The sequence below is a fragment of the Eurytemora carolleeae genome, unplaced genomic scaffold, assembly GCF_000591075.1.
Source record: "Eurytemora carolleeae unplaced genomic scaffold, Eaff_2.0 scaffold799, whole genome shotgun sequence".
Lineage (NCBI taxonomy): Eukaryota > Metazoa > Arthropoda > Copepoda > Calanoida > Temoridae > Eurytemora > Eurytemora carolleeae.
The window spans coordinates 113744-125796 of NW_019396721.1; the positions used below are offsets into that span (position 1 = coordinate 113744).

General features: G+C 31.7%; 2 protein-coding genes across 2 annotated transcripts; one reads left to right on the forward strand and one right to left on the reverse strand.

The window, feature by feature from the left end:
* Positions 1-581: 581 nt before the first annotated feature.
* Positions 582-7351, reverse strand: LOC111707785 (tektin-3). The gene is made up of 12 exons (XM_023480940.1): positions 7084-7351; positions 6468-6632; positions 6090-6197; positions 5272-5320; positions 4776-4897; positions 4287-4398; positions 3335-3400; positions 3121-3271; positions 2688-2860; positions 1647-1792; positions 864-942; positions 582-602 (listed from the first exon to the last, which is right to left on the reverse strand). Exons 1-12 carry the CDS (start codon positions 7092-7094, stop codon positions 582-584), a joined length of 1203 nt encoding a protein of 400 aa, XP_023336708.1. The 5' UTR covers positions 7095-7351.
* Positions 7352-8532: 1181 nt separating this feature from the next.
* Positions 8533-9249, forward strand: LOC111707787 (uncharacterized). The gene is made up of 3 exons (XM_023480942.1): positions 8533-8686; positions 8804-8867; positions 8964-9249. The coding sequence occupies exons 1-3, from the start codon at positions 8582-8584 to the stop codon at positions 9173-9175; spliced, it is 381 nt and encodes a 126-aa protein (XP_023336710.1). The 5' UTR covers positions 8533-8581; the 3' UTR covers positions 9176-9249.
* Positions 9250-12053: the final 2804 nt, after the last annotated feature.

Below are 12053 nucleotides of genomic sequence, written 5' to 3' on the forward strand. Positions count from 1 at the left end.
TGTGTTTAAGAGATGAGGTCTATTATTATTATTATTACACCTGGTATGATAAGGAAAATTAAGCCTAGTTGCCATGCATTTTTGTCGGTCTATTATCAGGCTAAGTGTCTAAAGCAAAAAAAATGAAAACATTTTATTTGAGGAAAAAACAAACATTAAGTTTACCTTTATTTTCAAATCATTCTCCAGATCTCTTCTTGTATCATCTTTCTAATAATAATAATAATAATAATTTTGTAATGATAACATGTTCTAATAATAGATGTAAAAATAGAACAGAGCTATTAACTTTTGAATTGATTTAAATCGAATTAATTTACTTAAACCAATAAAATCAGTTCCCTAAATTCAGAAGTTTCCAGCTCTGAACTGTGAACTTTAGAATTGGATACCCTTAATTCTCATAGCTTAATCTAAATATCCGATTTGGGCACTTTTAATTTCCTACTTAATCCGCTCTCCTTCTCTCTTTTTGGATACCAGATTCCGGCAAATGAGAGATTTTTTTCTCATTAAATGGTGCACAAAATTTTAAATTTCTCTGCTTCTGATTGGCTGTTCGGAATTCTGAATTCTTCACTTTATTGGTCGAATTTTATAATCTTTTCAAGATTCATATTAATCTTAAATTTAACATTAGGGGAGATTAAGCATTGATTTCATTGTCCACAATTCAAGTTTTTAACAAGGTCAATTGTATTTTAATACTTACAAAACATATAATTTTTAAAATAGCTCAATATTTGAAAAATACAATTAGTCTCCAAAAAGGACATTACAAATGTTTTTTTTTATCATTTGTTGATATACAATCACATTACGAGCCACTAAAAACTTTTAACTTAAAAAATGTTAAATCTTACTTTTGCTACTTCAGCATCATCAAGCTTCGTGTTAAGTCTAGCAAGCTGGCTTTGTAGTTCATAAACCTCGTTGACCAAACTAAAATTATTGAAAGTAACATTTAAAAAAGAAACAAAAATAATTTTAAAATCCACGATTCAAGACAACAAGGTTTTCTTGCAAACATTGTTTTGGACACATTTAAGAGATGAGGTTGGCTAAGTTGTGTTTAAGAGATGAGGTTGGCTAACCTGTGTTTAAGAGATGAGGTTGGCTAACCTGTGTTTAAGAGATGAGGTTGGCTAACTTGTGTTTAAGAGATGAGGTTGGCTAACCTGTGTTTAAGAGATGAGGTTGGCTAAGTTGTGTTTAAGAGATGAGGTTGGCTAAGTTGTGTTTAAGAGATGAGGTTGGCTAACTTGTGTTTAAGAGATGAGGTTGGCTAACCTGTGTTTAAGAGATGAGGTTGGCTAACTTGTGTTTAAGAGATGAGGTTGGCTAAGTTGTGTTTAAGAGATGAGGTTGGCTAAGTTGTGTTTAAGAGATGAGGTTGGCTAAGTTGTGTTTTCAATTCAAAAAATCTGGTTTAAAGTATTTTTCCTAATAGGCTGATCGTGAATTGAATTAATTGAATATCCATCTCTTCAAATTTTTCTAAATCCTACACTCTTTGGTAAAAAACAACCATTTTCTCCTTATAGACGTAACAGAAGTAGAATTAGTAGCGATTAATAACGAATTCAATTCGGGATCAGCCTTCACCCCCTTTCATTTTTCGCGAACACTCCCTTTACTACTTTAACCTGATCTGTGGATTATCTTTAGTTGCCTCTTTTTCCGGTCGATGTGTCCTTAACTCAAGTCTTGACTGCGCCAGACGTAGTGGCGAAGACTTCGCCTTGATGGCGTTATGTAGCATTCGGATATGCTTATCCAGGTCATACAGTTCCTATAATATTCGGATATGCTTATCCAGGTCATACAGTTCCTATAATATTCGGATATGCTTATCCAGATCATACAGTTCCTATAATATTCGGATATACTTATCCAGGTCATACAGTTCCTATAATATTAGGATATGCTTATCCAGGTCATACAGTTCCTATAATATTCAGATATACTTATCAAGATCATACAGTTCCTATAATATTCGGATATGCTTATCCAGATCATACAGTTCCTATAATATTCAATTCAGATATACTTATCCAGGTCATACAGTTCCTATAATATTCAGATATACTTATCAAGATCATACAGTTCCTATAATTCAAACTTTTTCATTTGCATTAAACTTTATTGATGTATTGTTTGTTTAAAACGTTAAAATTCTAATGACTAAGAATGTGTTCGTTTATTATTTTTAAACCCTTTCTTTTTAAATCGTTTTATTGAAGAAAGTGCAGTTTTGACATTTTAAGATTTTAAAGTTCTCCAGAGCCCGCGATTAAAAAAATTCGGGAAAATACGGCTCGGGTCTAAGCTGTCGTTGGTCCTTATTTACGGCTTGAGCTTTCGGATTCTAGCTGCATCTTATTTTTCACAGAGTTGAGTTCAAAAAACCGGTTTAATATTCTATTTGGTGGATTTTCATTGTAGGAATTGGTGCATTCCGGGTTCTTATGAGAACAAGACTCAACATTGAGCCTTATTCTCCACTAAAACCAACCAAGGTCAGTTTTATTTTCATTGGACTTAACTCCTTAAGTCGAGTCGAAGATCTTGCAGCTGTCAATCACGTGACACAAGCTGTCGTCAGAGTTGGGTCGAAGATTGGGTCTTAAAGTCGGGTTTAAGGGATTACGGCTCGAGCCGAAGTTTTTAAATCGCGGGCTCTGCACCTGTAATGTAAGGGAAAGATGACCCTGAAGCTTGGCATGAGTATCAGAGCATTCAGATATACGAACTGAGAATGCCTGGTTAGTTTTGTTCCATGCTTTCACCATGGAGTTTGCTGCTGCAGTCAATACTCGTTCAGCTTCAGCTCGTAAACGTTCACTTGCAGACCGACTTTCTAAAAAAAATCACTAATTGGGGACGTTCACAAGGGGGCTGAGACCTCCCTCCCAACTGGAAGAATTCGGAATTCTTTCTTAAGCTTAATTTGTGTTTTAATTTCCGACAAAGAATAGGACTTTGATTTCGACCTTGAACTCTTAAAATACCAAATTTCATAATCTAAAGATTAAATGGTCCTCTGAATTCCATTTTGATAATTGTTTAAAATGTTGTGAATATTTTGTAAAAAAAAGAAATTATTACAAATTAAAATACTTTGAGAGAATATAATATTCTTCCTAGTTCTGTCTGCCCATGAAACCGTATCTCCCTCTCCTCCTCCGTGCTCTATCCGTCCATGTAGCTCCAGTCCTGAGCTGTTACCGTGCAGGTTATGGCAGTTGTGGTCTATATCCAGAGCAGCGTCCTGGGAGTAAATGAATAAGTAATGAGTAAATATTGTTACTTTTCTATCAATTAACATAATAACCTTGTTGCTTAAATCTCCCTCCAGAGTGGCTTGAGCCTTCTTCAGGTTCGAAGTACATACTGCTGCCTTAAAAAATTAAAGGTATAATAAGAGTAAATTCAAGTAACCCTCCATTTTTAAAAGGGTCACTTTGTTTGCAAGCTCCATTTTTGTATTTTTGGAATGACAATTTTTACTTTCCAGAATATAATTATTTAAACTCCAATTTCTTAAACCTCGTTGGGCACACAGTGGTAGGCGATTATATCATTATCAATACAATGAAGAAGACTGTTTCATTGAAGGTTTGATTGTTAACAAGCTTTTTTAGAATTACAAGCTTACAAGCAATCAAAGAGGAGCTTTTTTAATTGACAGCTTCATTTTTATTGATTTAATCGCCTACCATCGTGGTAAATTCTAGACTTTGCCAGAATAAATGTGACGTCATTCATGTTAAGTTCACACAATACACTAGCGTGCACTCCAATTTTACGGCTTTATACTCTTTACACTCAGCATTTAAGATATATATAAACTGAATTCTCTGCAGAGGCGAATCCAGCTCTTTGAAAAGGGGGGGGGGGGCAAAACNTTAAGTGCTGAAAATAGAAAATTTCTCCTAAAATATGTAAAATTATTGCTTTAGAATTTTACTTTAAAATTTTCACTCAGCCATCTCAGACAAGAAAAATATAGATTTATTATAGAAGGATAGGATAGTAAGATAATTAGGCTGCAGCGTCCGAATTTAATGAATTTAAGTCGCGTCTCAAATCCCCCAAAAACCGGTTTCAATTGAACGCCGGCTTAAATCTTGAAAAATATATCTCAGTTTAGAAAAAAAAACTTTTATATCAAATACTATAATAATGGTTACAATTTTAGTGAAAAAAAAACTAAACTGGGCTTCAATGTTGAAATTATACTTAAAATTACGCTTTCAATCCCTTTGAGTGGACTAATTCCTAACCTGCTTGATAAGATCTCTGATAAGCTTCTGCTGCTCCCGTATTGTATCCAGCTCCTTCTCCAGGCATACTTCTACTCCATCACGTACACGGTCAGCACCTCTCCGTCCCTCCCTTCATCGGATATTGATAATTGTATCAGGTAGATGTATATATATATGTATATTTAATTATTTAGATATCTGTCAGGTGTTTCTTCGTTTGTTTGTGTCAAATACACTTCAAATGGGCGAGCCTGTTAAGTCTCAATGGCCCAAGGGAAGGGTAATGGCAACTGGCCAGTCCAGTTAATTAAAATTGTTTAAACTGTTAACAACTGTTCTGTTTTTTCAATAAACTATAAAAGAAGCAGTGTTTTTATCATTTAAAATGGAGTAAAATAGTATAAAAGCTTGTTTTAACTTGTGTTCTGAACATTAATTTAGATGATATATATGTGAATTCATATTTTTCTTAATAATGTAATATTGATGATTTATTGATTTATTTACCTGGCTAGTAGGCAGGACGTGGTGACCTTCAGGGGTCTGTTTGTTTGTTTGAGGCTGGCTACCAGCTGGTTTTCAGAGTCTTTAAGCTGGTCAACTTCACCAGTTAAAAAGTCCAACTCATCCTTAACAGAGAGATTCCAGGTTCGGTTGTACCAAGGTTGTTTATTAAGATTAGATTCTCTGGAGTCTTAAGATAGGGTAGCGTCATAAAACCCAGAATCGGAAACCGGTTTTCCCAAAAGGGGTTAAGCAATTTTGTAGATATCATTATATTTTGAAAGAAATATAATTTTACATTTTTAGGTTTATGTTCTCTCTTTATGTTCTATTTCTTGAAGTAAATCTACACAAATGTATACACCCCAAAAAGAAATCTCGGGTGATTCGTTCAACGAGAGTCTTTTAAATTTCCCGCTCAGATGTTGACAATTTGAATGTACTGCACACTGCCATGTTTACATTTCTTCCCACAAGGTTTTGTTGATTATTTTCTAACCTGGAGTTCACCTCGCCAAGTTATAGATTCCTTCAGTTTCTCTTCAAGTCTGGAAAATTGATCATCAAAATAATGTTCTATATGTGTATATGTGTATATGTGTATATGTGTATATGTGTAAAACATCAAATAGACATAAAAATAGTATTAATTAACTCATTTTTTGTGGATACCTAATACCCCAGATCAAACCAGTGAACACTGACTTTCAAAAATACTTTAAGATGAATTTATTAATTGATTGGTTCGCTATTGATGATTAATAATTTGGTGACTTCCTAGGATTTGGTAATTTCTAGAATATTGATAGGATAAACATCTCGTAAAAACTAGTTGCAGGATTTTCAAAAAATATCATAAAAACTAGTTGTAGGATTTTCAAAAAATATCATAAAAACTGGTTGTAGGATTTTCAAAAAATATCATAAAAACTAGTTGCAGGATTTTTATAAAATCATACAGGGTGCGCCAAAATAAAATCCTACAGGATGGTCCAAAATAAAATCCAACCACATTAGAAAATCCCACGGCGTTCCTTTATTACAGCTTATGTGTACAGGGTGTCCTAAAAATGGTTCATTATAATATATTATGTAATCCTACAGTATGTCCAAAAGATAATTCTACAAGGTTCCATGAAAAATCCGCCGAAAAAAAAAACAATAATCCTTTTATCTTTATAAATTTTAAAAAAAAACTTCAAGAATTATGATTTTTAACATTGGTTACGGAACGTATAGGTTAACGTCGTTTGTAATAGAATTAAATTTCAGAGCTCGAAATAAAATAAAACCGCAAACAAATAAATGTCTCCTGACCTGTAATTAGTATCTTGCTGTGCCCGCCTAGCTGCGCGGTCAACTTCTGTAATCAACCAACCACTCTCCCCACGCAGACGCTCACTTAATGTTCTCGCTAGGCTCGCGCTAAACACCAATATACAGGGTTACCCACAAAAAATAAGACTTTTATTTCGAAATGAATTTTTAAAAGTCGTTTGTATTTGATAAAGTCATTTTTAAATTTTCAAATTCAAATATCCTGAGAAAGGAAAGCGTTAAAAGTTAAAAGAGAAAGAAAGAGAAAGAGAAAGAAAGAAGACTGAACAAGTTCCATAGAGTTGTTTCTAAAATATCATCCTTTCAGGTAAACCCTGTATTATATATATTTGATAATTAAAACTATGATTAATGAACCTTCTGTACATTTCATGGTTCTCCTTCCTCCATTGTGAATGAGGAATTCTATCCACCCTTTTTCTATCTTTGGCTCCGCCCCTCTCCGCCACTTGGCCACACCCTCCCTCTACTAGGGGGCGGGGCAAAACCTTTCTTCCTCGCCTCCCTGCTGGTAAATATTTCCTAAAAAAATTTCACTTAGATGATTCGATTGCCATGCAAATTATGTAATACTAGTTGAAGTGCTCGGCGTTGCCCGTGGAATTTCCACAGACTCCCTCAAAAAAATGTCAGCCCATTTGGTCCAGCCGTTTCATAAGTTATATTTTTTTCTTTTTTAACCTTTAAATCTGGGAAATCGAAACTTTTAGGAATATTAAAAACGGCATTAAATTGATAAAAATCAAATTTAAAAACAGTTAACTTTTTTTTGATGAGAACATTTTTAAAATTTTTATTATTATATTTTTATACAATATTTTTTTATATATACCAGTACAAAAATTGAAAATTAAAAATCCATAATCGTTTTATACTTAAAGGAAAAACAGACGCTAATAATTTCACTTTTAATTTTTTCTTATATTAGCTTATATGAGCTTTATTTTTTCTCTTTATTACTCTAATTTTTTACCTTACTCCCATCACTGCTTAAAGGATCTGAAAATAGAAATAACATTTTAAATTTTTTGTATCAATTGTTGAGATAAAAAAATGTGGGTTAAAGATGACATAATAAAAAAATTTGCCATAAAGTAAGGATACAACTTTGGGGCACTTTATGATAGATTAATGCTCAAATCTACCTTGCACCAGTTTTCTTTGATAATTCTTAAAAAAATATTTGAGCATTTTTTTATAATTTTTAAACTCATTCAGATTTGTGATTTTTTTGCGTAAATCAAATCACTGATGTATGAATTGAGTCTTTAGCACAAAATCAAATATTTAAACCTATCTTTAGAAATCGATATTGTAAACCTTTGATATTTCAAACTCAGATTATTTGATAATAATAGTTTGAAATATCTAAGGTCTGCAACATTTGGTTCCAGAGATATGGTGATTAGAAAATCAGAGTTTGTGGCAAGGTCTCAATTCCTTTGTAAAAATCCCTTGAAAATTAAGCTGATATATAAGAAAAAAAACCCGGAGTTTGAAACATATAAACATGATTTGAAAAAAAATTTAAATCGACACTCCCCCGACCATGATATCTGCTTTTTTAAATCGTTAATTACTGAATAAGTTTTAATTTTCTACTTTTTTATTTTGTAAATGTTGCTTTTAATTTGCTACACATGTGTAATATTTTGCTGGTGCAAAAGGGATTTGACAATAACTATACTTGATGAAATAGTTTCACCCTTACTTTAAGCTAACAAAAATTTGAATGAAAATTGTATAAAAGAACATATACCACTACAATTTTTCGTCAGTCGGTGATAGCAAATTTTGAACAATTTCTAATTTCTATGCACCAATATTATGTTTATGTTTCACATTAGTCTTTTTAAACTCGTATTATCTTAAAAATACATACATTGTTTAAAAAACGCTTACTAAAAAGTCAATCATGTCAAAAGTTATGGCGAATTAAAAGGAATATATTTTTGATTTTGTTCTAAAGTTTATACTTTAGATTGAGTTGTTTTTTTGACATTTAAATCTTTATAATATACTTATTAGATAATCAAATCAGACCTATAGCTCATTTTATGGAAAAGCTTTTATGTATTTCCTTTCTCTTATCTTTCTCATCCATTAAATTCTTTCTAGTAATTATAATTATAATCATAATCATCAATGATAATCAAATTATCAAAGGGTTTGATATCCTGGCGTGTTACACCTCTCTGGTAGCTAGGGGAATAACATGCCAATATTAAAGCTGCCGGCAATATTCCCTCAGATCGCTTTTCCTTACTTAAAACCTTTGTCCTAGTTTCTACAGTTTCGATTATTATTTTTACTTATTTAGGGGTTTTACTTCTATTTTATGACTCTATCTTTTTCATTTTTAAACATAAACATTTTGTTTAACACTAAAAAGAAGGTTTGAAATTGCAAAAGTCGCAAAACCTAACTTGAAAATCCGCGAAACAGTTTCATTATAGAAGTTTCTATTAACAATGTTTAAAATTGATTATAAGATAAATCGTTCCTCTCCGATGTACTGGATCTTGCAAAAGTTGAAAAAGAAGAATGTTTTATCAATTACTGTCGTTGTTGTTCAGGTAAGTTGAATTCTTTTTGTAAACGCACAAGTTTGACTCGTTTAGTAAGCTTCATTAATGACACATTCTTTAAAAGTTTAAGAAAAAGCGAAAATACAGTAAAATTTCTTTTTTCAGACATGTATCATTCTGCTGCTGCTGGGCTTGTGCATTGCGCTTTTTCCCGAGGAAGAAAAAGAAGGTAAATAATGTCTTCAAAACTTATTTTATTCAACTTTTAAAACAGTCAAAAGGCAATTTTTCTCAAAAAAATCTTCTTAATATATTTTTTTTTTAGTGGGATTTCTACCCGTTGAACTTCCAACCATGGAAATGCCTGAATTTGACCGTCTTGCCCTGGAGGTGGTGCTGATTGTCTTGGCCTTGGTCTTCCTTTTAATCCTGGGTCTGCTCCTCATGGATTATGGTTTAAAACGAAACATTCCGAGCATGTCTTTGCTTCACAAGAACAAGAAAGGAAACTGGAGCTACTATCCAAAGAACTTTTAATTCAATGAATTCCAACATTTTAGCTTTTCAAATTTTTTTCCAGTTTTGAAATAAATAAATTAGCTTAACTTTGATTTCCATTTTCCTAACACTTTTAGAATTATTAACTGTTTAAAAACTTACTGCCAATATTAGACGTTAAGTCGTGTTATCTTTTTTTCTTCTGTCAACCACTTTAAGAACGATGATCGTATCCTTTAGAAGAAAACCAAAAGTTTAGAAGTTTGTAAAAGCATTGAAGTTTTCAATTTAATGTGAGGACCATCATGTTTAAATCAAGTTAACATTGATTTTGAATATTAATCTGTTTTTTTAATGAAAAGGTTTATAAAAATCTTCTCAAGGAGTTTTTGCCACAAACTCTGATTTTCCAATCTCTATATCTTTTCGTAGACCTTTGATATTTCAAGTTATAAATTCTGGTAGATCAAGTAGTATACGTTCGAAATATCGGAGGTTTATACAATCAGTTTGTAAATATTTAGGGATTAGAAGATATATGCTGAAGTGGCAAAAACTCAATTCCTTTGATCGATGGCTGAGAAATTATACAGTGAAACCCTTAATAACGAATACATCGGAAGAATTTATCAAAAGTCGTCTTGACAATTTTTCAATGAGTTTTATACTATATTACGTAAATTTCAGTATTTGCGAAAACAAATAAATAGCCATGAATATACGGGAACAGTTTTAAAGAGTTCAATATAATAATTTAATCAAAAAACTAAATACCTGCAAAATTCCATTATCAGAGAGTAAAGAATACGACAATTGATGAATTCTTTCGATGTATTCGTTATTAAGGGTTTCACTGTTATAGATTACTCCAATTGGACCCTTTGTGATAAAATGGATTAGTTCGAAATCACTTATACAGTCAAATAAGATCGAAAGTGGGCTATAGAAAAAAATAGAATTAGCTTAAGCTAAGAAAAATGTTAAAATATAAAATCTGGCTGAAAGACAACTAAGCCACTATTCCCCAGATTAAGGGATTGGTTGGTGCTTGAAAATTTTCCCTCTGGCTTGAGAAGGGGAATGATACTGGTTGCTTAGTTACCATTCAGGCAGTTGGCTTTGTTAGCCTCGACTTGTTGATTATAATAACACAATGTAAGGGTGGGGGGGGGGGGGCAGTAACCCCCCCATCTCCCCAATTTTAGAGGTTATCTCTCATATATCCAGACAATACGGCTTTCTTATGAAGTAATATTAAAAATCTCTGAAAGGATGGAAGAAGTTTGCAACAAAAATATGTAAATAGAAATATGAATGATATAATACAGATTTTCATATATAACATGTGTATATTTAATTTGTTAAACCATCAGATACTTTTCATATATAACATGAGTATATTTAATTTGTTAAACCATCAGATACTTTTCATATATAACATGTGTATATTTAATTTGTTAAACCATCAGATACTTTTCATATATAACATGAGTATATTTAATTTGTTAAACCATCAGATACTTATCACCAAAATTAGAGAAACCAGAAATTTGATAACAAAAAAGAATTGTAAAGTTGTAAAGAAATTCGAGTCTTTGCCACTAACTCTCACTAAATCCTTATGTCTATGCAACCCAGTGTCGTAGACCTTAGATATTTTAAACTATGAATTCTATTAGATTAAATAATCTCTGAAATATCAAAGGTTTACACCATCAGGTTACAAAGATATAGTGATTAGAAACTTTTTAGTCCGTGGAAAAACTCCGTTCCTTTAAATAAAAGCCCCGTTAATAAATAAATGTTGCTTTCCATGTTTATTGTTATTAGGAAATACATCTTTAATTATTAATAAACTTATCTATGAAGAACCCGGGGGGATTTTATAGAAATTCTGAAAGTGTGAAGTTTTACTTTGTGTGAAAATAGCATTATGTTTAAATTCAATTATGCCATTCATTTTTTCAATTTTCCTAGAATTGGAAAATTGGAAAACATTGACACCCCTTTTTATTCATTAGTTATTGATAAAATATTGACGGGTAGGGTGGGAGGACTTTTACAATAAAAAGATATACTAATACGGACCCTGGACCTAACTAACCATATAAACCTGATTAAATTATTTCTATTTTGTGCCAATAGATATAATTGTTAACTATTCATTATTTACTTCTTGGAATCCATTATAACAAGATAAATAAACTAAATAAGTTCCCGTAACCATACTGTGCATAACAAAATAACAAAATTAATGATGTTTGGGTTCATAGTTCTATATGATAACGATAGGTGGGGTTAAACTTTATTTTAAGTTTTTAATATAACAGTAAGGACAAAAAAACAGAAGTTTATTATTAAAAATGTTTTAAGATTTTTGATTATCTAACTTAAGATAAATTGTAAATATTAAATTTAATGTAATAATTAAAGAACATGAAAGTTTCTGAAAAGTTTTCTGATAAATAGAAATCTATTGTTAATGTTATTCAAGCACTTTAATGTTAGTTGCGCACTGCATGTATCTTCAACTGTTCGAGATTATTTTTTCAGGAAATTTTTTAATTTCCAATTTCTAAAGTACATTTCTTTAACTTGCATGGGTCCTTTCGCATAATTTTCTTGTAACTTTGAACTTTGCAACTTCTAAACATTTTGTCATAGTTTTCAAAATTCAGTTTCAGTTCTTCTGAGGCCGTATTTAAAGAATTTGAGCGGCGGAATAAATTTAATCAGCGGCTCAAATATGGTTGGTTCCACTTAAATCAAGTTTATAGAGATTTAAGCCGGCGCCCTATTGCAACAGATTTTTGGGTTTTTTGAGACGCGGCTTAGATTCATTAAATTCGGAAACTGTTCACATTTCTAAAATATTTCTGGTTTTTAACATTTTCACACTGATTTCTTCAAAGAATAA

Bases quoted from the DNA above. Each gene is read 5' to 3' on its own strand.
- LOC111707785 (XM_023480940.1), bottom strand. The intron at 3,401-4,286 runs GTTAGGAATTAG...TAATTTTTTAAG, and splicing joins TCAGAGATCTTATCAAGCAG to GCAGCAGTATGTACTTCGAA. The intron at 3,272-3,334 runs GTTATTATGTTA...ATTTACTCCCAG, and splicing joins AGGGAGATTTAAGCAACAAG to GACGCTGCTCTGGATATAGA.
- LOC111707787 (XM_023480942.1), top strand. From the start codon at position 8,582: ATGTTTAAAATTGATTATAAGATAAATCGTTCCTCTCCGATGTACTGG. The intron at 8,687-8,803 runs GTAAGTTGAATT...TTCTTTTTTCAG, and splicing joins TTACTGTCGTTGTTGTTCAG to ACATGTATCATTCTGCTGCT. The intron at 8,868-8,963 runs GTAAATAATGTC...TTTTTTTTTTAG, and splicing joins TCCCGAGGAAGAAAAAGAAG to TGGGATTTCTACCCGTTGAA.